This window comes from Lytechinus variegatus, chromosome 17 (genome assembly GCF_018143015.1).
Source record: "Lytechinus variegatus isolate NC3 chromosome 17, Lvar_3.0, whole genome shotgun sequence".
Taxonomy (NCBI): Eukaryota; Metazoa; Echinodermata; class Echinoidea; order Temnopleuroida; family Toxopneustidae; genus Lytechinus; species Lytechinus variegatus.
Genome location: NC_054756.1, coordinates 16,732,820 through 16,760,150, shown reverse-complemented (window position 1 = coordinate 16,760,150; position 27,331 = coordinate 16,732,820). Strand labels below are relative to the sequence as shown.

At 34.8% G+C, this 27,331-nt stretch overlaps 1 protein-coding gene across 5 annotated transcripts; it reads left to right on the top strand.

The window, feature by feature from the left end:
* On the top strand, nucleotides 1-27,157 carry LOC121430933 (ornithine decarboxylase-like). Of its 5 annotated transcripts, none has more exons than XM_041628366.1 (10): nucleotides 2-209; nucleotides 10,562-10,658; nucleotides 11,123-11,199; nucleotides 17,454-17,626; nucleotides 20,149-20,283; nucleotides 21,277-21,442; nucleotides 21,860-22,031; nucleotides 23,118-23,245; nucleotides 23,937-24,063; nucleotides 24,770-27,157. In XM_041628366.1, the coding sequence occupies exons 1-10, from the start codon at nucleotides 168-170 to the stop codon at nucleotides 24,853-24,855; spliced, it is 1,203 nt and encodes a 400-aa protein (XP_041484300.1). In that variant the 5' UTR covers nucleotides 2-167; the 3' UTR covers nucleotides 24,856-27,157. The 5 variants fall into 5 exon arrangements, with proteins under 5 accessions (XP_041484303.1, XP_041484300.1, XP_041484299.1 ...); XM_041628365.1 differs by lacking the exon at nucleotides 2-209 and adding an exon at nucleotides 3,579-4,064; XM_041628369.1 differs by lacking the exon at nucleotides 11,123-11,199 and having other exon boundaries at nucleotides 1-209.
* The last annotated feature ends 174 nt before the right edge of the window (nucleotides 27,158-27,331 follow it).

The window sequence follows — 27,331 nt, the reverse complement described above, 5'->3', positions numbered from 1 at the left end:
TGAGGATAGATAAGGCCGAGATCATCACAGAGTTAAGATCTAATACGTTATGATATGCTTTACAACTATTGATACCGCTGGAAGTTAGATATTAATAAAGTTCTTGATTGAATCATACATCGAACGGTCCTGTTCCTGTGTGGTCATTGATATGCTCCCTACTAGATATGAACGATCCCAACACAACAATAAGCAACTTGATAACAGTGGTTCGTATAAGAAATTTTCTTTCATTTCTGATTATTCAAACTGCACTTTTGTTTATTTTATTTTACTTTACATTTTGATGTTACTTGTTTTATTTCACCTTTCTTATTTTACTCTTGGACTACAATTAAGTTCACTCCAATTAATCTTACTCCACTTAATCTTACTCCACTTTACTTTTCTTGACTTCACTTAGGCCCGTATTCTGAAGTCGGATTTAAACTTAAACAACTTAAACTCTGGTTTAAAGTTGTGGTTTAAGTATGGGAAGCCATAAGTATCAAAATTTTTATTAAGTTGTATGTTTCTTATGTTTACTGTACTCTTACCTGATTCGTTGATGGTGAAGACAATCATCTATCTATACTTCCTAGGCAATTATGAATGATTTGAGAGCCAAATGAGCTGAAATATGATATCTCTACTGTTAGTGATTTATGTAACAATTGGCTGTCCATATTTAAACCACAACTTTAAACCTGAGTTAAACCTGACTTCAAAATACGGGCCTTACTTTTTAGCTTCACTTCACTTCGCTTCAGTTAGATTCACTTTACTCGCTATACTTCACTTTACTTTACTTCAGGGCTCACAGGCCTAATTCGTTTCCCATAGACTCGTGTGTCAAAGTGGCATTTATAAAGAATTCATAAAAAAATGAGGACGAAATTCGAGGGTTGAATGTTTACCAGTGGATAGGATAAATGTCTTACATTCCATATCTGACCAGAAAAGGGTACCTCGACCGGCTCATTTTAAAAATAAATCAGCATTTATTAAGACTACACCTGACGGGACCAAATTCATCACTTGAGAGAGTAAAATGACCCTAATTCTTCTGCCAGTAAAAATATAGTTCAATGGTGGTGATATATCTTTCCAATTTGGAAAAAGTAAGCTCAGTATAGGTACCTCCCTAGAATCAGTGTTATATTATCAGTCATATTCATTAATTTTTGTCAATCAGCAATATCAAATTTAAAAAATTGAGCAATGGGTTGGCTCGAATGAATATCTATGGCCTGCCAGTTGTGATTAGGCCCGTGCAACCTTCATTTCACTTCACCTAGCTTCATATAACTTCACTTCACAACTTCACTCAACTTTTCTGTACTTTACCTAATTTTATATAACTCTTCTTTGCTTTACTTCAGTCATGTCGGTGATGGACAATCCATGATTATTATTCAACCCCAAAAACATCACCTGGCTGGATTCCATTTTCAAATCACTTCTCTTCCTCTCACTTAACTTTAATGCACTTTTTTTTACTTTACTTACGTTGCTATACTTTCATGAAACACTATCCATGCCATTTGAGACAATTTCCACTTGGCTGCATCCTTATCTCACTTTGTGTTTTGCTTTGTATTCCTTTATTTTAAATAAATTCAAATTAATTTAATCTAAGTAAGTCTAATTTAATTTGGTTTGATTTGATTAAATCTAATTTAGTTTACGTTCGTGGTACACTATCCACGAAGTTTAAAATGTTTTAAAATGTTCAGGGTAATAATAATAATAACAACGCGCCTCGGAATAGAATAATTCTAGATAGATGGCGCTATATTAATGCCTATTATTATTATTATTATTATTATTATTATTATTATTATTATTGCTATTATTATCGTTATTATTATTATCATTATTAGCAGTAGCAGTAGTAGTAGTAGTAGTATATCAAATGATGTAATTAAGATACAAATGGAGACACGTGTATTCTGAGAATAATGTGAAAATCCTCAAACACCATGAACGCCAACTCTTGATAAATACAAAAAATACAATAAAATATGTTACTTACACTACCAGTCACAATTCCTCGGCCCGCTGTCACCCGTCGAGAATAGGCCAACCAACAGCGGACCATAAAAACCGCGACTGGTAGTGTATTCACTCAAAGTAAAAACGTATCTTCCGCAACTCAGTTTCATTAAATCTTTTCTGATTATACTTTAAACTTAGGTGAAATCTTATTTCTGCTTTTAGATCTTTCAATAAATAGTTTCCATGTAACACATGTTTCTTTTTATCATTACATTCTTTTGTATTTCTTGTAAAATATTGTCGTGTGATATGTGAATTTTGTTAATGTAAAAACCTGTATCTTTTGATATTTTATAAATAATAAAAGTACCTCAATTGAGGATAAATAGAAAAAAAACTCTTGATAAATTTGCATTTGAATGGGGATTTGTTCATAATTAGCAGTTGGAGGGTTTGTATTATCGAAGGTCACATCAACATAAACAACAAAGTAATCATCTGAACAAACAGCTGAACAGATAATTTAATCGCAATTACAGGTTACAATAATAATAAGGGCATAATTTCCATTAAACATATTGATAAAAATGAATAATTCGTACATCATATAAAAAAACATTTATTTCACAATCATGATAATGTGCGATTGACCAATTTACATTATCGCCTGTATTTTGCATATCTAACTGTTTTATCAAACTAAACAAAATTGCAAGTTATTCTCATAAAGAACTATTTTAATATATACGGTATAAGAGTGCTTCTTTTTATCAATGGAATATTTCATTTTACACTAACTATAAACACAGCCCTCATCTTCTACAAGAATTTATGTCCGAATAAAATTTAATTCATTATGTTTATGAAATTTGCTGGTCGTGGGCAGTGGTATAAATTTGATGTTTTTCGTAAACTTCAGGGTAAAGTTCAGGACAGCTATAGTGATTTACGTATATCAAAATCATATCTAATGACTATTTGCCCATATATTTTCCACGCGCTGATCTACAAAACTGAACATACCGCCAAAACGATAACATATATTATTGTTTCGGTGTGGCGGATCAAGTGTTACCGCTCTCAAAGGGCGGGGGATGGGGAGCACGTTCCGGATGTGCACCCACCGGCCCCTCCGCCTCTGGATCCGCGACCGGCCGATACGGAGTTTTCTCGGCCACACTAATCTTTAAAGTGCCACAGTAAAGAAAAAAATGATTACGCCCTTTTCTGCCCCCTATTTTTTGTACCTCACTCACTGCACCATTGGTAAGAACTATATATTGCAAGGTAATTTTACAACTTATACAAATTGTATTATTTGTTTTTTTGTTTCCTGAAGTAGGGAAACAGAATCGTTAATGATAAATACCATGTATTAGGTGGATTTTAGTGATACATTCATTGCTACGTTCATCTCAGTAGACGTTATCTACCCATAATATTTTTTAAGGAAATAGATGAAGGTACGTCCAACGGTCGACTAGACATAAGGGATTAATGGGCATGTCAATTTTTAATCAATTAACAGGGTTAATTGTGACATGGATACCTTACCCTCGCCTCGTCCTCTTTTATGTCAATTCAAATTTACGATCGGGTGTTTATCTTTCCGCTGGTATATCCTCTGTTTTTATGTCATCGGGGATTCGAGCGTGGCCATTTGACATAAAAACAGACTGCACGGCCGAAAGATTGCCATATTTTCGCAAGATTTCATTTTTTTTTCAAACAAAAGTTGAAACGCCGGCAACACGAATTGCGAATGCCTCCTCTGAAAAATGAATTTGCATGCCACAGAAGTTCAACTCGAGAGATTGTTTGAAGAAGAAGAAGAAGAAGACAAAAATCTATTTCGACGACACTCAAACTTTTCCGGGAATGGTAGGAGAAAATACAAGCAGGGGTGTGCCCTCGGTGACACTTTCGGGGTTGATTATTTCGTTAAATAATCTTCAGTTATGGGGCTAAACATCTCGTCTGGTCGGACATTGCAAGAGGAAGGACCATTGGATGCCAGAAATGATGATAAGATTGTTAAATACATGAAGGATGTGATAAACGGGGACAATGTTGATGTATCGAGAGAGGTAAGCCTATTTTTAAGTGCGAGTTTTTTTGTTTGTTTTTTTTTCAATGATAAATACGCTTTATTTTATATACCACTGATGCCATTTTCGACATCAAGCAAGCCTCTCATAATGACTGTTCCATTCGTTCGGATAGTGCAATGTTAAAAGGACAAGTCTATATCCCAGTGAACAGTAGTTGACCGTGACCAGGATGAGACCACTGAACTAGAAATACGTATTTCTAGTTCAGTGGATGAGACAAAGCATTGGAGGGGCACTGTATTGTTCGTAAAAACAATCCTGTGCCCCTCCATTGATTTGTCTCCTCCGGGTCACGGTCCGCCACTGCCAATGAAAAAAATGATTTGAATTAAAAAAATCCAACAAGCATATAACACTAAATATTTCATCAAATTCGAATTTAAAATAAGTAAATTGTGACATTTAAAAGTTTTGCTTAATTTCACAAAGCAGTTTATGCACATCCTGATCGGTATGCAAATGGGGAGACTGATGACCACTGGCAATTCTGTGCACATCCAGTAACAATATAGTAATCCTCCATGACCAAGTCCCTTGACATGAGTGATTTGAACCCGATCCGGATTCCCTGGCAGTATATTCGAGTGAGCCACTGCAGCCTTTCGCGCCCTTTTTTAGCCGTTTTGTTTGTTATAACCTATGGGAAATTCAAAGTTGCAGTTTTTCGCCGTTTTGAAAACGGCTAGAAAAGGGAAAAGAAAGGGGGAACTTTTGGAGAAATAACGGCTACATTAGGTTTCCTACGTAAACCTTGAATTATTATGGAGTGCCATCATTGTCCAATATAAGCGGAGCTATATTTCCCCATGAAAACGGCGAATGTTAAGGCCGAGGATACTGAATGAAAACGGCTAAAAAATGGAAAGAAAAAGGCGAGAAAACGGAGACAAAAGGACAATTGGGTAGTAAGGCGCGCAGTGCATAAAACGGAGAGAAAATTGTGAATGGGTCGCAAGAAGTGCATAGCATGAAATGGAGAGAAAATGGCGGGAAAACGGAGAGAAAATGGCGAAAAAACAGAGAGAAAGGGCGGTTGAGTAGTAAGAGGTGGGAGCATGAAACAGAAAAGGTTAGAAAAAAAGAGAAAAGGGCGAATGGGTAGTACGAGGTGCATTGCATAAATCGGAGAAAAGGGCCGAGAAAACTGAGACGAAATAGCGAATGAGTAAGAAGTGCATTGCATAAAATGGCTAAAAAAAATGTGAAAATGTGTGATATGCATTCCTTAAAATGGGGAAAGGCGACTAGAACACGTGAAATATATATTTGCAATATTTCTTTAAGATTTTCTTAAACATTATATACTTTTGGAAAAAAGCTCTAGTTTTCATGGGCAGTATTTAATAATTCTCATTTCATATAATTATGTAAAAAGAATTGTTGCGCCTTTTTTCATAAATCTAATTTACATATTGTATAGGCCTACATTCATTGTTTTGTTTCATTTGTTTGTTTTTTCTTTTTGTCCCCTTCTTTCTCTCGTTTTTTAGGAAACATTTTTTTCTCTCTCTTTCTCTTTCTTTTTTTGTAACATATGGATATTAAAACAAGTTGACAATTACAATTTTATTAATAGGGAAACTATGAATTACAAGCTCTGCTTTTTTAAATAGTTTGCCCTTCATATCCTCATCTTATTGATATATTATGTCACCAATCCGAACGTTCTTATTGTATAACATTTGTCTTTTTTATTAGGAATTATGGTGATGCATTGTATTGTTTTATTATTAATGATTTACTGTCTCTCGATGGACGTTACATTGTATTTTATATTTTATAAGATATGAAAATAAACCGAATTGAGCTGATTGTTTTATTTCAATATTTTTTATATTTCATATGGAATTTGATAAAATTTCAATCAGATGAAAATAAAATTTAATTTAATTGGATTGAAACTTCATTGAATACTTTATTTTCACTCTTATTTTCCCTTCTTCATTGGCGGGAACCCGAAGGGGACGCGTCCCTCACTTTTGGGAAAGGGGGGCATAATATAAAACCTCCCTCTACTATTTATGATGGAGAACAATAAATCATTGAATGTAGTCAAAGAGCTTAAATTTGCCCTATTTACTAAAAATGCAAAATTTCCGCGTGGTCGCTCTGCTCCCGCGCTCCATCTAATCTTAGATCTAGGCCAGGGTATTTTGGGAGTTTATATGACCGGGGGGTCCTATATAATATATAAACCACTTCGATATACTTTAATTACTTGGGGGAGGCATACGTCAGCCTCCATGATGACATGAGCTGGTTCTCGTTGGTATGTTGGTCAAAACTGTGTTTCATATTGTTAAAGACCCCAATGCTTTTCGTTTTATTTAGGAAAGATAAATCTTCAAAATTAATGTATAACTATAGCGACTTGAATAGGGTCAATTAATTACACCGTTGCCAGACGAACATGTGGGACAGTCACTTCCCCAAATAATAGAACAAACATGATGAAAAGCGATTGGAAAAGAAAATCAGTGTGGAAAAGGGAAGGCATTTTATCCATCTTCTCTATGATAAAAGAATAAAGACCAAAGCGAGGTGCCCTTTTCTTTTCTTGCGCTTCACGCAGGAAATCATGATAATAATAATGTCTTTTTTTATTGTTCCAGCGTTCTTTCCCTGTCCCGGTTCTTCTTCCTTCAAAATAATAATAGTGTTCTTACCAGGAATATACATTCGCGAATAGAATGGAAAGTTGTTTTTGTTTTTTTACTGATTTTTGACATCATACTTTTGTGCTTTCGGTCGGAGTAGGGATAAATCTGCCCTCATTGAATGGCTTTTCTCCCCCCCCCCCGGCTTTTCAAATTACCACTCACCACTTGATAAGCCTTAGTTAGTCGCTTCTTTGTGAACAAAGACCACACATTCATTGACACTTTTAGCTCCACCCCCTCCCCTCTCCTCTCTCCATCTGGTCTCACAGGCCTAATTCATTCCCCATAGACTCATGTGTTAAATTGGCACTTTAAAAAATTCATAAAAAATAAGGATGAAATTCGGGGGTCGAATGTTTACTACCAGTGGATAGGATTTATATCTGGCAATCCATATCTGACCAGAAAAGGGTCCCTCGACCGGCTCATTTTAAAAATAAATTGGCGTGTTTGAAGACACCGCCGGGGGGAGCAGATTCATCAACTCAAACAGCAAAATAGCCGTAATCCTTCCGCCAGTCAAAATATAGTCCAAAATTGGTGATATTTCTTCCCAATTAGGGAAAAGGAAGTTCAGTAATTACCAAAAATAGAATCATTGTTAGATGGAAAATCATATGCATACACTTTGTCAATCAGCCATATCAAAATTAAAAAAAAATAGCAATGGGTTGGCTCGAATGAATATCTAGGGCCTGCCACTATAGTCCAGTCATTTTAATTTTCCACTTGGAACAAATTGCAACAGAATTTATTCCAATGCAGAACGTTTCTTTGAGGTCCATAGAAGACCATACTAAAAGTCCCAGAAAATCCGAATAGGGGAAAGTGTTCTAATTTGCATAAACAAAATGGTTAATTTTGGTCATATTCGCTCATTAAGTTTACGTAGCAGACGACGCCAGTGTATACTATGTACTCAGACCCGATTACAAATTATATCAATTCCGGCCTCGATATACTATAAACATTGACTTCCTCAAACTATCGCTGTATCATAAATATCAGTAAGCAAAGATTTATACCACAAGAACATTGCTTCTATTAACATTAAATACATAAATTCGATTCTGTTTGGACTGTATTAATTGTTTAACATGAAAGGGTCTAGGCACGGAAACTATCATATGCTAGTCACGTGACATTGTACACCAAAATAATGACATTTTCTGCTTGCTCGATCTCAAAGTTCAAGAGAAAAATAAGATGTATAGCTATTAGACCTGCCACATCCTATTATACTACTATTTAACTGTATACCAAAGTAGCACTTTTTCCGTATTTTGCCAATTTATGGGAAAAATCTGTCAATTTGGAGCCCCTGAAGAGGGACGGGGTCGATGCGCCGTATTTTGCCAATTTATGGGAAAATCTGTCAATTTGGAGTCCCTGAAGAGGGAAGGGTCGATGCGCTGATAGACTAAACCTACTCATCTTTAAGTTTCAAATAATAAAAGTGACTTAACCATATAGCAGAAATGCCTTTTGCCCGAATGGGGGGGGGGGTTAAAAACTGCAATTTTGAGACTACGGGAACCCCTAAGGGAGGTAGGCTTTGCTGAGCTAGCATTTCTTTATTGTAGTTGATAGAGGAAAAATACTTTTTTATCTCCAAGTGGTTACGAAACAATGAAAAAAGTTTGCTATAGAGCAGAAACAACGTTTTGCCTTAATAGGGGCTCCAAATTGGCAGATTTTCCCCATAAATTATAAAAAATAAGGAGGGGAAAATAGGCAAAAAGGGTGGGGAGACTTAAGGAACCCCTGAGGGGGTAGGCTTTGCTGAGCCAGAACTTCTTTATATGTAGCAGATATAAAGGATTTTTTTAATCTCCAAGTAGTTACGAAACAATGAAAGTGGTTTGCTATATATATTATATATATAAAACATTTTTGCATCAATAAGGGCTCCGAATTGATAGATTTTTCCATAAATAAGCAAAATATGGAAAAGGGATGGTTGACTTCGGCAAACCCCTGAGAGGTAAGGTTTGCTGTGCCAGCACTTCTCTGTATGTAGCTGATGGAGGAAAAATCTAATTTTGTTATCTCCAAGTGGTTCCAAAGAATAAAAGTGGTCTACTGCAAAGGGGGAAACGCCTTTTACCTCATTGGGGCTCCAAAATTTTACAATAAATGGGTAAAATACGCTTAAGGGGTGGGGTGATTTCAGCATGCAGCTCCCTAAAGGATGTAGGCTGTGATGTGCCAGCACTTCTTTATACGTAGCACATAGACAAAAGGCTACTCTTTTGTTTCCAAGTGGTTTTACAACAATAAAAGTGGCTTACACTGTAGCAGAAACATCTTTTTGCCTCAATGAGGGCTCCGGATTTATAGATTTTTCCATAAATTGGCAAAATATGGAAAAGGGGTGATTGACTTTAGCGAACCCCTTACGGGATAGACTTTAATGTGCCAGCACTTCTTTAAATTTAGCTGATAGAAGAAAATCTATTTTTTCATCCCCAAGTGCTTACAAAACAATTAAATCGGTTTACTGCAAAGGGGAAACGCCTATTGCCTCAATGGAGCTAAAAATTGTGCGAATTTTCCAAGAAATGAGCAAAATACAAAAAGGGGTTTGTGACTTCAGAAGACCCCTGAAAGGGTAGGCTTTGATGTGCCATCACTTCTTTAAATGTAACTCAAAGAGAAAAGCCTGCTCTTTTGCCTCCAAGTGATTTCTAGACAACACCGCGTTGTCACATTGGGGGCTCCAAAAAGCACGATATTTTTAATAGTTGAGCTATTTTAATAGTTGAGCTACGGATAAGGGGGTAACTTTGACAAGCTATTGCGGGACTATGCTGTGATGTTCTTGAACGTAATTGCATACAGCATGCAGATCAATTATGCATCCTCTAACTTTTTCTAAGAAATTTCATTAACATAAAAGTTACTTTCAAATGAAGAAAAAGCCCTTTGCCCACATATCAATTTAAGTAATATACACCTTTGTATCGCTAGACGTCATTGTATTTACGCGTGTTAGTCACACCAACAAAGGCGAGGCAAGACCGATATAGTATATTGTACTATCTTCAAAGGCATCCAAGCGATCGCGTTGTAGTCGATATAAAAGAGTGACTGGACACGGAGGTTGGTTTTTGGCGTCACTTTATCGCAATATCGCATTATACATTCGGATGTATTTGCCCTTAATCTAAGCAAGTTAAGACATTAATACTGTTATGAAGCATATCAATTTTTTCGTTGATATACCCCCTTTCTTGTCGAATGCTGATATTTTACATTAGTTGTTGATGCTAATGTTAAAACAGACAGATTTCAATGCACATGCAAATTTTTGACCGAAAACACGAAAATTTTGGCATAATTTCTCACATTTTTCGAAAAATATGAACCGGACAGTCCCGGAAACGATTGCAACCGATTTATGATATCTTAATCATAGTGAATTGCGTATTCATTTCAAGATTTTTCCATTATCTGTACAAAAAATATTAAGGATAAGGCATATCAATGTCTTTTGGCAGCCATCTTGGATTTATGCAAATTAGATGCCTTTCCCCTATTCGGAAAGTTTGGGACTTTTAGTATGTTGTACTAGGGACCTTACAGAAATGCATTGTGATAAAAAAAATTCTGTTGCAATTTGTTCCAAGTTTGGTCAAAATTTGGGCTAAAATGACTGGGCTACTAGTGATTAGGCCCGTGAGACCATCTCTCTCTCTCTCTCTCTCTCTCTCTCTCTCTCTCTCTCTCTCTCTCTAAATCCCCCTTTCTCTCTATATTTCCCTTCGTAGACATCTGCAATGTTCCATAAATGATCTTTCTGTTTGATCTCAGGATGACGAAGACCCTTTCTTTGTGTTAGATCTGAAGGATGTGGAGGAGAAGCACCACCTATGGAAGCAGGAGTTTCCAAATGTGCAACCATTCTATGGTAAGTCTGAAAATTACTGCCTCAAGACCAAGTTATTAGTGATTTTCAGTGACATAAAAGGTCGATTGGATCGGATTTCTCTAGCATAACTTGGAAATAATTACATCTCATTAAATACAGTAACAGTCACATTTGGAATCTCTGCGGCGACCCTGTGATTGACGTAGATATTTCAGAATCCACAGCAAGTATGACTGAGGCATCAATCACCCAAAGATGTATGATGAAAAATTCGGAAAATTTTACCGGAAGAAACGTGAGAGATATGCTTACATTTAGAAAGCAGGCCAATAATATATTGATTTCAATGGGAATAATTATGTATTCATGAGGTCATATCTAAGGCTCCCATTCCCACCAAATTTGAAATATGTTATCAAAAATGCTAAAATGCAAACAAAAAACACTGTGACGTCATCACTTCTGTACATTACTTACTGTGTTCGTTAAAACGTTTCTTTCAGCCGTTAAATGCAACTCCAACAGAAGAGTATTAGAAACGTTGGCTAAACTTGGAGCTGGTTTTGATTGTGCGAGCAAGGTAGGCGTGAAGAGTAATGAAGATATTATGTGTTAATTCTCTATCCATTTGGGATTGTTGTATTGCTACACATCTCAATCAATCAATCAATATATATATATATATATATATATATATATATATATATATATATATATATATATATATATATATATATATATATATATATATATATATTGTAAAGAAATGGATGAAGAGAACAATGGTAGGCGTAGCTTAAATCAAGGTTCCCCAGAGCTATCTACCCTTTGGAAAAATTGGTGATGCCGAAAAAATGTCTCTGCCGGAATCGAACCCGGGCCCCCAGCTTTGAACGCCGGTGCCAATGACAAGCCGCCATGCCAGCTGAGGCATGGCGGCTTGTCATTGTTCAAAACTCACCTTCACCCGACAAAGGAAAATATAATTGGTATAGTGTCGAAAATCTGTCTATCTGACGGTCAATCGGATCTGGCTCGCCCTAACCATTAACCCGTCTCTGTGGTCTAGTGGTTAAGGCACCGGCGTTCAAAGCTGGGGGCCCGGGTTCGATTCCCGGCAGAGACATTTTTTCGGCATCACCAATTTTTCCAAAGGGTAGATAGCTCTGGGGAACCTTGATTTAAGCTACGCCTACCATTGTTCTCTTCATCCATTTCTTTACAATATTTAAATAAAAAAGAGTTGCCAAAAGCTGTTGTACATGTAAAGCTTTACACATTTGTATTTCCTCTCCCATACGTGTACTGTATCAAAGCAATAGCTTCGATCCAGCTGAGGCATGGCGGCTTGTCATTGTTCAAAACTCACCTTCACCCGACAAAGGAAAATATAATTGGTATAGTGTCGAAAATCTGTCTATCTGACGGTCAATCGGATCTGGCTCGCCCTAACCATTAACCCGTCTCTGTGGTCTAGTGGTTAAGGCACCGGCGTTCAAAGCTGGGGGCCCGGGTTCGATTCCCGGCAGAGACATTTTTTCGGCATCACCAATTTTTCCAAAGGGTAGATAGCTCTGGGGAACCTTGATTTAAGCTACGCCTACCATTGTTCTCTTCATCCATTTCTTTACAATATTTAAATAAAAAAGAGTTGCCAGAAGCTGTTGTACATGTAAAGCTTTACACACATATATATATATATACATATATATATATATATATATATACATATATATCATTGTGAATTTTTCAGCTACAGTGTACATGTATAACATTCGGTGGATCATACCTATTCTTCTGGCAGTTGTCAAATATTCATATACATGTATAGCTCGAATATTCATAATCTTGATAGATATTTCATTTCTATTCTTATGAACTGTATATCCTTGTCATGCAGGTATATTGTTGTTTTTTTGGAAATGGTTACAACTTTGAAACTTACGTATTCTTCGTTTAATTTTCCTATCTGTTTTTTTTTTTCAAACATGTTAATATAATACTCTCCTCAATGCGTAAATAACACGACAGCTGTTTATTGCTATGATATAGGACTAATACAAAAATTAATCATTTCCTAGGAAAGCGGGAAATAATGTCACTAATACCACGATAAAGCAATCAAAGCGTTAACCGATACTTACCTCGATCTCAAAGTCACACTTGACATCATAACGATTTATGATTTTCGCAATAAACCTGACGAAAATATGCGTCATCCCTCGCCCAAAGTCTCGGATGATAACTAATGGAGATGGACCATTGGTTGTTCGGTCTCAGCTATATTAAAAAACATGAGGTTTTCATGCCACTGTTCTGTTAATTAACCAAACACGATCTATTGAATATTATTGATTTTAACCTTCAATCTTCAGGGCTCTGTAACACAAAAATAAGCGATCAATCGCTAAATGAATTGACCAACCAAGATCAATGTTACACGAGCATCTGTCTCAAAATACTGACTAAGAACCAATCAGGAGTATTTTTTTCATATTTGCGATTCAACACAAACCTTTGTGTTACGGAGCACAGGTTACACATTATAAATACTGTATGAAATTTCATACACCGCAGTTTATTATATGAATCTTACAGTACTTTGAATTATTGAGAATGCAAAATTTAAATTCAAACTTTGTTGTTCAAGATTTTAAACACTTGTCTCAACTGTTTAAGAATTACTCTAAGGTTTATATAGTGAGTAGCATTGCAAAAAAAAATAAGCGGCGTTAAATATTAGTTGCATGTAAAATTGAGTAATTCTCTCAGAAAATTAATTCATTTTCTTTAGAAATAGAAAAAAATTGTTTAAAGTTCTCCCCTGTTCAAATTCAATTTCTATTCTCTCATACTGAATAAGTCCCGTGGAATGATTATTATTTCTTTTCATTTCATTTGACCTATTTTTATGTTTCTGGTTTGACATTTTGTTTCACGTTATAATACAAATTATAAAATTACAGACAATGAAAATATGCATATTATAGGCAACATGATTAATCAGTTAAGTAATAAAATAACAGCTTGATTTACGTGTAAGTCAAAAACATGACGGGTCGTACGGAAAAGCATGCTTGTAACTGACGGCCCAGTGAATAAGTTGTATGCCAGACAGATGAAATTTAATGACATCAAAACGGATAGAAATTATTGTAATGACCTCAAAGGGGAAGGGCACCCTGACAAAAAAAATATTGTAAAATAGTTTTTTAAAAATTATAAAAATGCTGGTGGAGGTTTGAGGAAAATCCATCAAATATCTTTTTAAAGAAATATTAAATTTCCTATTTTTTATTTGTGACGTCATTTGCGAGCAACTTCCCCTGTATCGTGAATTAAAGATATCAATGAAATATAATTTTCCCAAAAATTGAAAATTGGGTTTATTGTATCTTTAGTATACCAGCAGACAAATCAATTCATATCTGCTCCTGAAAAAAATAGTCATCACGAACCATAAATTGAAAGATCTGAATTTATGCATTTTATATTACACAACATAGGGCGCAGCTACTTGTACATGTAAATGACATCACAAATCAAAGTAAAAAAAACTCAGATAGCTTTCTCAATCTTAAATGGATTTTCCTCAAACGTTCACCAATGTTGTTTATTACATTTTCTGGCATTTTCAAAACAAACTTTTCGTCAGAGTGAACTTCCCCTTTTATTTATCTATTTATCTATTTATTTCAGTTTTATTAGCGCAGGGTAGCCCTTTCAGTTATAGAACTGGTGGATGTTTCATAAAGCTGTTCGTAAGATACGAATGACTTCACGCACGACTGGTGATCCTTTCTTGTGCTATGTGATATCCCTATGTAATTGAGATATGACCTGAGAACATGTTCCAGTCGTGCGTAAAGTCGTTCGTAACTTTACGAACAGCTTTATGAAACACCCACCTGATTTACAAAGAGGCCCTGCAACGATAAAAAGAACATATACAATGAACATATAGATAAGATAAAATCATACAATAAAAATAAACATTTGGAAACGTATACATGTAAAGACAAAAATAGCATTAGGAAACGTATACATGTAAAGAAAATAAATACAGAATTTTTGGAATAGGAGGAGGTTCAACATGCCTAAAATCACAGTCTGGTTGCAATTTTTACGATTTGGGACACAATTACTACGCATGAGAGAGGAGGTATATTAAATTAGGGTTAGATCACTTTTAATCCGGTTCCACGGCCCCTGCGGAAAGGGAACATTATTATACATGCATATTGTTGAAAATGATCTCTGCAATATTATTGTAGCTGTGTTTTACTATTTATCACCATGCGGGTACCTTACTTATTATTTTCCATGAAGATTGTACACCTATTTGCTTGTCTGTCTTTATTTGTTTTTAGGTTTTTATTGTTTTATTGTGTTATAATTATTGATATTATGCTGACATGGCGAGGAAGGTCTTTTATTTTATCCAGTACATACATGACATGTGGAATGAATATAATAATAATAAAAAAAGAATTAAGATACCATCCCTTTAGGGTAAAATGTTTACCACCACGATGGTAAATATGTGTCCAATCGTTTTGGGGCTGTATTTTACCCAAATGCGTGAAGCATATTGCCCAGTAGGGTTAAAAAAAAATGAGCAACAATTAATTTAGAATGGGCAAAAATTTTCTCACACTGGATAAATAAAAGGCCCAATGTGGGTTGGACACATAATTACCCAAATTGAGCACTTTTACCCAATATGTTTCGAGAGCACTTCTATTATCAATATAACTAATGTAATACATATCATTATTTTGTTATTATCGATATTATCTCTACTGCTATTGTCATGTTTGTTAAAATGATCTTCATCTTGATCATAATTATCATTCATTATCCATTATCACAATTGTTATTATTATTACACTCTTAAAATAGTTGGGCAAAAAATGTCAAACTTTTAACCAACCTTGGGCAGCATACTATCCACACAACTATTAAAATCTGCCCAAATTGGGTAATAAAAACTGATTATTGGGTAATGAATTTGCTCAATTGGATAATAATTGCTCAGAATATATATGAATATATTTATCATATAGTGTTATTATAATAATTATTATTATTATGTATTTTGTCAGTTATCATTACTATTACTTCCATTATCATTATCAGTAGGGTAGAAGTAATAGTAGTAGTCGTAGTAGAAGTAGTAGTAGTAGTAGTAGTAGTAGTAGTAGTAGTAGTAGTAGTAGTAGTCATAGTAGTAGTAGAAGTCGTAGTAGTAGTAGTAGTAGTAGTAGTAGTCGTAGTAGTAGTAGTAGTAGTAGTCGTAGTAGTAGTAGTAGTAGTAGAAGTCGTAGTGGTAGTAGTAGTAGTAGTAGTCGTAGTCGTAGTAGTAGTCGTAGTAGTAGTAGTAGTCGTAGTAGTAGTAGTAGTAGTAGTAGTAGTAGTAGTAGTAGTAGCAGCAGTAGTAGTAGTAGTAGTAGTAGTCATAGTAGTAGTAGAAGTCATAGTAGTAGTAGTAGTCGTAGTAGTAGTAGTAGTAGTAGAAGTCGTAGTGGTAGTAGTAGTAGTAGTAGTCGTAGTCGTAGTCGTAGTAGTCGTAGTAGTAGTAGTAGTCGTAGTAGTAGTAGTAGTAGTAGTAGTAGTAGTAGTAGTAGTAGTAGTAGTAGTAGTAGTAGTAGTAGTAGTCGTAGTGGTAGTAGTAGTAGTAGTCGTAGTCGTAGTCGTAGTAGTCGTAGTAGTAGTAGTAGTCGTAGTAGTAGTAGTAGTAGTAGTAGTAGTAGTAGTAGTAGTAGTAGAAGTAGTAGTAGTAGTAGTAGTAGTCGTAGTAGTAGTAGAAGAAGAAGTCGTAGTAGTAGTAGTAGTAGTAGTCGTAGTAGTAGTAGTAGTAGTAGTAGTAGTAGTAGTAGTAGTAGTAGTAGTAGTAGTAGTCGTAGTAGTAGTAGTAGAAGTCGTAGTAGTAGTAGTAGTAGAAGTCGTAGTAGTAGTAGTAGTAGTAGTAGTAGTCATAGTAGTAGTAGAAGTCGTAGTAGTAGTAGTAGTAGTAGTAGTAGTAGTAGTAGTCGTAGTAGTAGTAGTAGTAGTAGTCGTAGTAGTAGTAGTAGTAGTAGAAGTCGTAGTGGTAGTAGTAGTAGTAGTAGTAGTAGTCGTAGTAGTCGTAGTAGTAGTAGTAGTCGTAGTAGTAGTAGTAGTAGTAGTAGTAGTAGTAGTAGTAGTAGTAGTAGTAGTAGTAGTAGTAGTAGTAGTCGTAGTAGTAGTAGAAGAAGAAGTCGTAGTAGTAGTAGTAGTAGTAGTCGTAGTAGTAGTAGTAGTAGTAGTAGTAGTAGTAGTAGTAGTAGTAGTAGTAGTAGTCGTAGTAATAGTAGTAGAAGTCGTAGTAGTAGTAGTAGTAGAAGTCGTAGTAGTAGTAGTAGTAGTAGTAGTCGTAGTAGTAGTAGTAGTAGTAGTAGTAGTAGTAGTAGTAGTAGTAGTAGTAGTAGTAGTAGTAGTAGTAGTCGTCGTAGTAGTAGTCGTAGTAGTAGTAGTAGTAGTAGTAGTAGTAGTAGTAGTAGTAGTAGTAGTAGTAGTAGTAGTAGTAGTCGTCGTAGTAGTAGTCGTAGTAGTAGTAGTAGTAGTAGTAGTAGTAGTAGTAGTCGTAGTAGTAGTAGTAGTAGTAAAAATTGTTGTAATTATTATTATTGTTATGATCATTATTATCAACATCCAATAATTGATTTTAAGGCCTCTTAGAGTGTCAGTGAGAGACATGCCGGTCCTGCAATCACTGACTTTTTACCCTTTCTGCCCCCCCCCCCCTCTTTCTCTCACTCTCTTTCCAAAATGTTACCTTCATTTTTCACCCCCCCCCCCCCCCCCCTCTTCCAGGCGGAGTTACAGCAGGTGCTTGATCTCGGTGTTCAACCTAACAGGATCATATATGCACACCCATGCAAAGCCAAATCACACCTCATGTTCGCCAAGGAGAACGATGTCCGACTCATGACATTCGACAACGAGGACGAGCTCGTCAAGATTAAAGAAGTCTTTCCAAATGCAAGGTTAGATTGACAAGAGATGTTATGTTATCACATTTAGGTGCACTTCTTTCAGGTTTTTTTTTATTTGCTTCTTAGTTTTCATTTTGAAAAGGAAAATTCCTTTTTTGTTTGTTTCAAACTACCACCATTAAATATGCTGTTATACTAACTACCATTATACCATGATTACGGCCATGACAAGGCAGATTTATAAAATAAGGAGGACAATAAGCTGATAAACATTTTATTGACATATCTTTTCTTCGTCTTACTGGTGGTTTAAGAAATATGCTGGCAAGATGACATCATTTTAACCTGAACAGGTTAAAGGAATGTCTTACATATAAGTATCATTTGTACTTGTTAATTGATAAGAGTTCAAATCAAGCAAGAAATTAATGTAAATTTCAACAAAACTGAATGAATATTGACGAGGAATGGTGGTTTTGAAATAATTATAATCATTTTCAAGGGACTCATGGGAGATGACGACATTCGTTTTCTCAATGCTTATTCATGCAATGTCGTATTTTACCAAGGGTACCCGTTCTCGATTTTTTTTTCTAAAAAAATGTATTTTTTTATCTGACTGTATATGTCAATGGGGGATTTTCCAATTACAATGTACGATAATTCTTCGGAATGTTTTTTTACGTTTTTTGTGTAAGATCTTTTTTATGGTTTACCAAGTGTACTTTAAACAAGTTGATTTAGTACCGTACAGATGCTGATAATAAATAATGGTGATAAATGTGTTTCGATGTTTATAAAGCTATCTTTAGCAATTCATTCATAATAACTGTTCGTATTCATACTCAATTTAACTTTTTAAAATTTACAAGTAGGCCTTTCCCACTCACATGACCTGTATATATATAGATTAGCTGTTTGAATCATAATGCCGGGATCATATGACAATGAAATTCAGTATCATTCAGTATATCAATAAACACAGAAATTACTTCCGCGTATTCATTTTTTTTCGAACCCCCCCCCCAAAAAAAAAAACGCGAATATGATACATTTTGTTTGTTATGTTATTGACTACTAATTGCGCAGTAACGACATATTTCAATACTTAAAAATGCAATTTATTCTCCATCGCCATGCATTTTGTAGATAGGAATGTATTTTCAGCAGCAAAGTTATTCAAAGTCTTTCAATATGCTCAATAAAATTGTATGCATTATTGTATACAATGTTCATGATGTTACAGATATATCTACTAATTTTTCATCTAAAGCATACTTAAAATAAAAACTACGCTCCTTTCCAGGCAAATGATCATCGAGGTTCGCGGAATCACAATAAATTCTATAGTTCATGTGTATCATTTTTATGATTTTAAGTGTTCTGCTTTGTTTCATTGTTCCTTTTGAATGAGTATTTATCACTATAGAAGACAGGAATGGTACATATTTGTGTGTTTGTTCTAACATCAATTTATACTCGTATTAAGTGAACAAGTGAGAGTGTTTATATCCGAAAGAATATAATTTCAACATTTCTAAATATCTTACGCTCTTTGGGAGTAAGCCCACCTCCCCCTCCCCCTCATATATAGACCATTCCCCCCACCCACCTTTATATTCCAGCTACATTGCCGAGTTGACCGTCATACCATGTATCAGTGCCAACTCGTCCACTAACCACATGTTGATGGTCCACCATCACTTCGTCTAATCACCATTTCGTCTTTGACAATTTCGTCTCATAATTTGTTGGTCTAATATCCATTTCATTTTCATTCATTCTTCACAATTAACACTGAGTTTCAATTAGACCAAATGGTATATGGACTAAATGGCTACTGGGGCTAACTGGTTATTAGACGAAATGGTGAGTGGACGAATTTGCAAAGAGTGGATAGTGGACGAACTGATGGTAGACCAAATGATAGTAGACGAGTTGGCAGAATTGGCATTAGACAAATTGGATATAATTCAGCGATGGCAACTAAAAAAAATAGGGTCGAAAATATTTTCAACACACATCGACCACCGACCCAAAAGCATTAGAGGCAGTCGTAAATTGTGAGAATTAAGAATGGTAGCATAAAAAAAAACATAAGCGCACGTTGAATATTGCTCAAATAATTTATACGCTATCATGTTTATTTGAAATCATGGGTCCTCCTCATTCGAGCGTGAAGCAATATTACACAAAATGGGCACCCGCTTATTTGGATAAACTACTCGTATACAATAATTTACCGCTTATTGTCAAAAGATGATCGACGCTTCTTCCGGTGGCGTGATAACCCCCATATCTGAGAGGGCAAACATTGTTATAGAAATCAAAATTTCTTTGAAATTGCGAGGAGCAAAGCGAGCGAGCAAAAATGTTGACCCTTTAAATACGGAAGGCTAATTCCACGAAAGATTTTTTGAATAAATTATATGTTTAACCCTTTTGCCTTTCTTTTTTCTTTGTGGTGGAATATTTCAGAGGGCATTACCTCTAAGCCTCTTTCTTTACGTCATTCACCTAATAATTAATAATTCATATCCCTTTTTCTCTCTTTTTTTTTGCGGACTTGGTAGATTGGTGTTGCGGATATGGGCCGAGGACACCACAGCAGTGTTCCCTCTATCGGTGAAGTTTGGTTGCCAACTTCATGAAGTTCACCATCTTTTGAAGACAGCGAAAAAACTCGATCTTACCGTTGAAGGAATCAGGTAAGCTTGCTATTTCCACATGCAAGACATGAAAATTATAATTTAAGGAAAGTGTTAACAGGAGTTCAGTCAAGCCAAATTCTGGCACTTAGTAATACACTTGGGAATCATGGTAATATTGAGAAAATTAATGGCATCATTGATTCTTGTATTTGTTTCATTCTCCACGTATTTTATTTTTTTTTAAACTTTGCAACCCCAGTAAAAATTAAAAAAAACCCAGGGCCTTGTCATCATCGCCATCGGTATGGAAATATTTCAAGAGCCGATAAATTATTATGCCAGTGTAGCGCTATTGGGAACGTTTTTTTTTTTACTGGGGGTGCTATCTTATAGTTTCCTGAAGCATTGATAATTCCATCACAGAAAGAACGCTTTTCTGGAATTCTAAACATCCCTCTTGCACTTTACAGTACTTGTTTTAGAGTTCATACCACCATGCTTGATTTATTCAGAATTAAATATTATGAATTATAGTTCGTTGTTAATGATTTCAAACGCCTGTTTAAAATGTTTAAAAAATAATTAAATGTTTAACTACTGTTAATTCTATAGCCTGTAGTAAAGAGGGTTGTATATCTTTTTTTTTTAAACAGCGTTTTTTGTGAAATTGCTCGCTCATATTATATTTTCGGACATCGTGCGTGCACAATACCTTTAACCATTAGCGTAGCTACGGGTGGGGGGCAGAGCCCCCCTCCCCTCCCCCCTGACGAATTACAACTGATCCCTGACGAGCCACAAGTGAACTTGAAGACCTTTTTTTTTTTTGCTTGTCAATTTTTTTTCTGGCACGAAATCATTATTTATTTGTGGTTGAAGACCCTTTTTTGTTCGCTTGTCAAATTTGTTGGCAGACGAATTTGCACCCCTTTGGAAAATCCTAGGTACGCCAGAAGGAGAGGTACGCCACTGCCTGTAATTCCATTCCTCAAAATCATTGTTTTCCTCATAACAATAACGCTTTCCAATATCTCTCATCCCACTCGTTAGTTTTCACGTTGGTTCTGGAAGTGGCGATCCCGACTCTTACTACACCGCCATACAAGACGCCCGGACGGCTTACGATATAGGCAACGGCATCGGACACGACTTGCGTATTATTGATATAGGGGGAGGGTTCCCGGGAAAAGAGTCATCATCCGTCCCCTTCCACAAGGTATTCTGATCTAGATTTTGGTCAGTTAGTGGTTAATGAGTGGGTTACCCGAGTTGATGACCCATTTTCTGAGAAAATATCGGATTACTTCCTACTTTGTCAGATGTAAAAGCCCCCTCCCCCCTTCCCAATCAACTTAATCTCAGTTATTGTTGTATTATCTTTAATATTTTTGTGAAATATTTCTTAATTGATAGGTAGAACTATAAACTCCAGTTAAGGAAGAAGGGGTGACAATAATGAGGAAGAAAGGAAGAAGAAGAAGAAAAAAAGAAGAAGAGGAGCTTCTAATTTCTGTTAAGGATCGTATTCACCCCATCCACGTTGATTAATTTGATAATAAACCACATGATTCCATTTTTAATGTTAAGTATATTTAACTTTCTTTCCTTTTCTTTTCAATGCATCAATTGCTAGTTTTCTTCTGCTGCACGGAGAGCGATTACCAAATATTTTCCAGAATCGGATATACAGAATCCGCGGATAATTGGTGAACCTGGGACGTTTTATGTCCAGTCGGCATTTTCCCTCGCGGTTTGTGTAATTGGGAAACGAGATCTCCTTAAGAATCCCTTTTTAGATCCTAAAGGTAACTAACCATCATTATTCAATTTGAGGATATTATTATCTGTCAATTGTCAGAGATAACACCAAAGTGTTTGATTTGATTGATTGATTGATCGATCGATCGATCGATCGATCGATCGATTGATTGATTGACTGATTGATTGATTGATTGATTGATTGATTGATTGATTGATTGATTGATTGATTGATTGATTGATTGATGATTCGTTGGTTGGTTGGTTGATTAGTTGGTTGGTTGGTTCACAGTAAAAATGCTGTTTAAGATTTTATACAACGCTGTTTACTATATGAACCTTACAGTATTTGTTTAACCGTTTAAACAATCATGTTTGATTTATTGACAATTATATATTGAAACTTAAACTATGTTGCTTAAGATTAAAAACAATTGTTTAAACTGTTTAAACAATTACTGTAAGGTTCATTTAATACACAGCGTTGTACAATTTTTTTTTTTACTGTGTTGGTTGGTTGATCGATTTCTTCTTAAACATCTTAAGGAGGGGGGAATGATAGTTGTTTTTTCCATGGAACTGCTGTGGTGGAATGGTGACGATCTGGTGACAAAATTTGAAACAAATACAATCTATTTAAAATTATTGGCTAACATTGATTTGACTTTTTCTAAATCTGAGCTAGAAGTTCACACTTGTCACCTATGTCTGTGATATGCTTCAAAAATGAAGCCCAGAAAAAAATCGCATCCGGAAATCATTATTTAGTGCTTCAAAAAGTGAAATATAACGTGAACGGAAACACCATCTTCATTTCATCCCATACACTTGTATGTTCTATTTAAGCGTCTTTAAGATGTCTATTTACGAAATCGGGGATTGCCTTGTATTTTTAGCTTTTCATTCCCAATAATGGTTGTTTTCAGGGGGGTTAGTTCTAATATGTGCACTTGTACACATGTTTCATCTTGGTTTGAGAATTTTTTAAATCGTCTGCTCACAAAGTTAAGTAATACCTTAAATGTTGAGTACTATGCTTATCAAAAGTAAATGTAAAATCTGTTTGATTCGACGTTTCTGGATCTATTCGTATTTCACTCTCCCTATTGCCGATTCAACCTTTCTTTTAACAGATGAGAACTGGAACAGTATAGATCTGAGCGAAACCCCTGAAGTGGCTTATTATATCAACAGCAATGTATATTCATCTTTTAAAGACGCTGAACTCATGGATACTCTATTTGATGTGGAGGTTTTGAAGGTAAGAATATTTGCTTCTGCTCTTCCTCTTTTTTTTCTTCTTCTCTTTCCTTCTTCTTCTTCTTCTTTTTCTTTTCTTTTTTCTTTTCTCTTTCTTCTTCTTGTTCTTCCTGTTCTCCTTTTCTTCACCATTAATCGTCTTTTTTTCTCTCTTCTAGCTTCTTAGTGTTCATAAAAAATGAAATAAAAATTAGTTTTACTAAGATGAGGTATTGATTGATAACAGAGATTCCAGAAGCTTTGCTCTTTTGCAAATCAGCCATTACTCAAAGACCTCGATACAATACAAGTAATAATAATATGGGCAAAACGCTCTTTTGATTTAGAATAATTCCACTTTTACAAAATTCGGGAAATAAATATTTTTTATTTATTGCGCCTTTTCAAATTAAACTTTCATATGATATAACTATTATATATATAATAACTATCGCATTTAATGATATTATATTATGTATTCCATCATTTACTGATTTATAGTTTTCTGGGTGACCAAACTTAACAAGCACATTTCATAGGTATCCACATTTCCTGATTATGTATATGTAAATAGTACTATTGGGCATTTCTTTAAATATGATACATCATCTATATAATGTGTTAGTTTTAAGCGTTGTGATGTTTGTATGCATGTTCTTGATTTTGTATATTTTTGATGGAATACAAATTAATTAAATTCAATGATCATGCAGAGTTCAAACATCAACGGCAGGAAAAGAGCATCTATTTTATGGGGTAATACAACTAGCGGGTTCGACTGCGTGAGGAGACATTGTCAGCTACCGGAGCTTGAGGAGGGTGATTGGCTACTATTTAGAGGTAAGTTTGATTGATTGATTGATTGATTGATTCATTCATTCATTCATTCATTCATGCATTCATTCATTCATTCATGCATTCATTCATTCATTCATGCATTTATTCATTCATGCATTTATGCATTCATGCATTCATTCATGCATTCATTCATTCATTCATTCATGCATGCATTCATGCATTCATTCATTCATTATTGCATTCATGCATTCATTCATTCATGCAATCATTCAATCATTCATGCATTCATTCAATCATTCATTCATTCATGCATTCATTCATTCATTGGTTGATTTTTTTTAAAGTGCACACCTAATTGCTAATAATGCGCATAGCATTTCCATTTATTTGAATGCAGAATAAGAGCATTGTCGATCAAATGCCTTGCTCACGGGCATAGGTGCCGCGGCTGGGGATCGAACTCTTGACTTTCCATGTATAGCCATGCGCCATGATTGCTTGTTGATTGATTGATTTGAAAGTTGGTTGATTCACTGGTCGATTCATTCATTCATTTATTCATTCATTTATTGAATGAACGAAAGAACGAATGATTGATTTATCTATTTCTCCATTGATTTGATATGGTTTGATTGATTTGTCGTTTCTTTATTTATATATGTGTTATAGTTTAACCTGTTCTAAAATGGTAATAACATCTTCAATTTTCAATTTCATATTCATTTCATTTTTGGTCTTCTGCATACAGATATGGGTGCTTATGCGATGGCAATCTCATCTGAATACAGCGGCTTCAAATTACCTATATGTTACACTCTGCAAAAAGACGAGTGAATTTTCACTCGCTATTTACTCCCAGTTGTCGTGGCGCGTCAAGGATCACTCAATTTGGAGTGAATTTGCCAGACATGATTGCAAAAGGAACCGTTCCATTCAAATTTCACGTGTTGAAAGGGTGAAATTCTCTGAACGAGGGAAAGTTACTCTTAATCTAGTGCATTTCATTCATTCCTTCCGATGTGTGAATTATTTGATTGATTCTTATTTTGTGTATGTAGACAGTACTGTTTCTAAGTATGATTATCATGAATGTGTTTCCTTGCAGAGGGGAGAATTGCAGATAATATATCTATGCAAGGATATAAAGGACATGCGGTATCATTGAAGTACCATGCAGCCTGGATATTTCATTTATATATTTTTATTTCATGTTTGTGTTTTGTAATAATTGAAGATCATAGTAATGATTGTAATATGTTATTAATAGTGCTAATAAAAACAATAATCATGATAATTGTAATGTTAAGAATAATGAACATAAAAATAATGATAATGATGTTTGTGAAATTATAATGATAGATAAAATATTCATAATGACCACAAATATGAGTGTACATATTCCCATTTTTGTCTCGGCTGCCTGGAGCAGAATAAAGACGAATGCGCCTCTTTTTCTGAATCAGCACAATTTCTCAAGCGTAGGGGCCTAACATAAGAAACTTGCATGGGCATAACTGCATAAGGGTGATAAAGTTTCGCTAATTAGATTCACGTCAGGTCACTGAGGTCAAAGGTCAACAGAGTCAATGAACTCTGACCATATTTTGGTCTAAATGTGGAAAACTACATCAGGATAAAAAAAAATAATAATAAAGTTCCTATGCTGATAAGAGTGTAATTGTCACGTCATGGCATTGAATAATTGCATTGTATATTCAAAGGGTAAATAACAAAGGGAAATGTTTAATTAAGTTTACATGTCACCAAGTCAACACTTCTGCTATATCATGTATATTGAGTTGCGTAATACAGGCGAGACTGCCAGGAGAGTTCTAATACATGTAAATGCATGATTTTTTTTAATTCAATCAATCTAGTTTATTTCATTTCTTTTAATTATTCGTCCATTCATCAATCCATTGACTCAGTCTTTCATCCGCCATCCCTCCAGTATTTTTTTTTCGTTTATTGTGTCTATTTACTTAATTTTTAAACTTACGTTTGCGAATTTTTTGTTATCAAATATCTGATATAAAGGTTGTCCATTTTATTTGTTTTGTGGGGGTTAGTTTTATGTAGACTATTTTTGTATTAAGATTTTTTTAGGTTTTTAAGATGGCTGTATATACGTGGACAGGCGATTGGGAAATCATTTTTATTTACAATATCATCACTGTTTATAAATCAAATAAAGAATAAATGATAAATCAATAAATAGATAAAGTGATATATCAATAAACAAATACACGAAAGAATAAACAAATAAAAATGAAATGATTGATAACTTGGATAATCTAATGTATAAAATAATGAACTTGCTGTTAGCAATTAAGTTGTTCTATAAATGGGTAAATCTGCCAATAGTTTGATTGTTTTCGCAAACTAAATTTAACTTTATTTCATGATGCATGCGATTTTTCACACTGCCACGCTTAACAAGTTCAAAAATACAGTAAATGTATTAAAAATGCAATTCGATATACAAGAAAGAGCTGAGAGACCTTTGTCGACAAAATTTTCAACCCGAACAACAGTTCGTCCTAAGTTTTGAAGCTGACCCAAAAAAACATGTAGTTTGTTTTGATTCACCAATTTTCGACAAAGACTTCTTGGTTGTTCTTTGTCATGAAGGACTTTAAACAATCCATGTCTATGTTCATGAAAGCGTTCTGCGTAGCGGCACGAAAAAGCCCCTATTCATACTGATTGGGGAAAATGTTCTGCTTTCGAACACTGTATTTTCTTAAACAGAAGAGGGAGCCTCGAGCTTTGCGATCAACTGTCCTCTTATATTATTCAAAACAAACAAAATCCTCTTTTTCTTTTCTTTTGTTAACATCTCAATTTCGTCTCACCTTGTCATTCTCGTGCAATATCTTTGTATGGTTCGTTCACTATTTAACGACGTAGTTTATTTTTGCTTGATTTACATGGACAGTATTGAACTGAATGACCTAGTTAATTATTTGATGAGAATGTTGGTATAAATTATAGTTGATGTACATGTACATGAACGTAATTATTTAATTATTTTAGAAATGTGTTTCAAACCATACATCTTTCATTTGAATTTTACTCATATATATTGTTAATTATGAATCTATTAAAATCTGAATTATCATTGGATTCCAACAACATTCAACTCCATTGTCTTATGAAATTCCTTTAGTGAAATAGAAATGAATTGAATATGGAATACGAGATAAGTTTGAAAAGATGTGTGACGCACTTAAAAATGTTCCGATATTTATTATTCTAAACCTCTTTGGTCTCTAACGTTATAAATCCAAACTCTTTCTAGAATTTGATT

Bases quoted from the DNA above. Each gene is read 5' to 3' on its own strand.
- LOC121430933 (XM_041628365.1), top strand. From the start codon at position 3,936: ATGGGGCTAAACATCTCGTCTGGTCGGACATTGCAAGAGGAAGGACCA. The intron at 10,659-11,122 runs GTAAGTCTGAAA...CGTTTCTTTCAG, and splicing joins AAATGTGCAACCATTCTATG to CCGTTAAATGCAACTCCAAC. The intron at 17,627-20,148 runs GTTAGATTGACA...CGGACTTGGTAG, and splicing joins GAAGTCTTTCCAAATGCAAG to ATTGGTGTTGCGGATATGGG.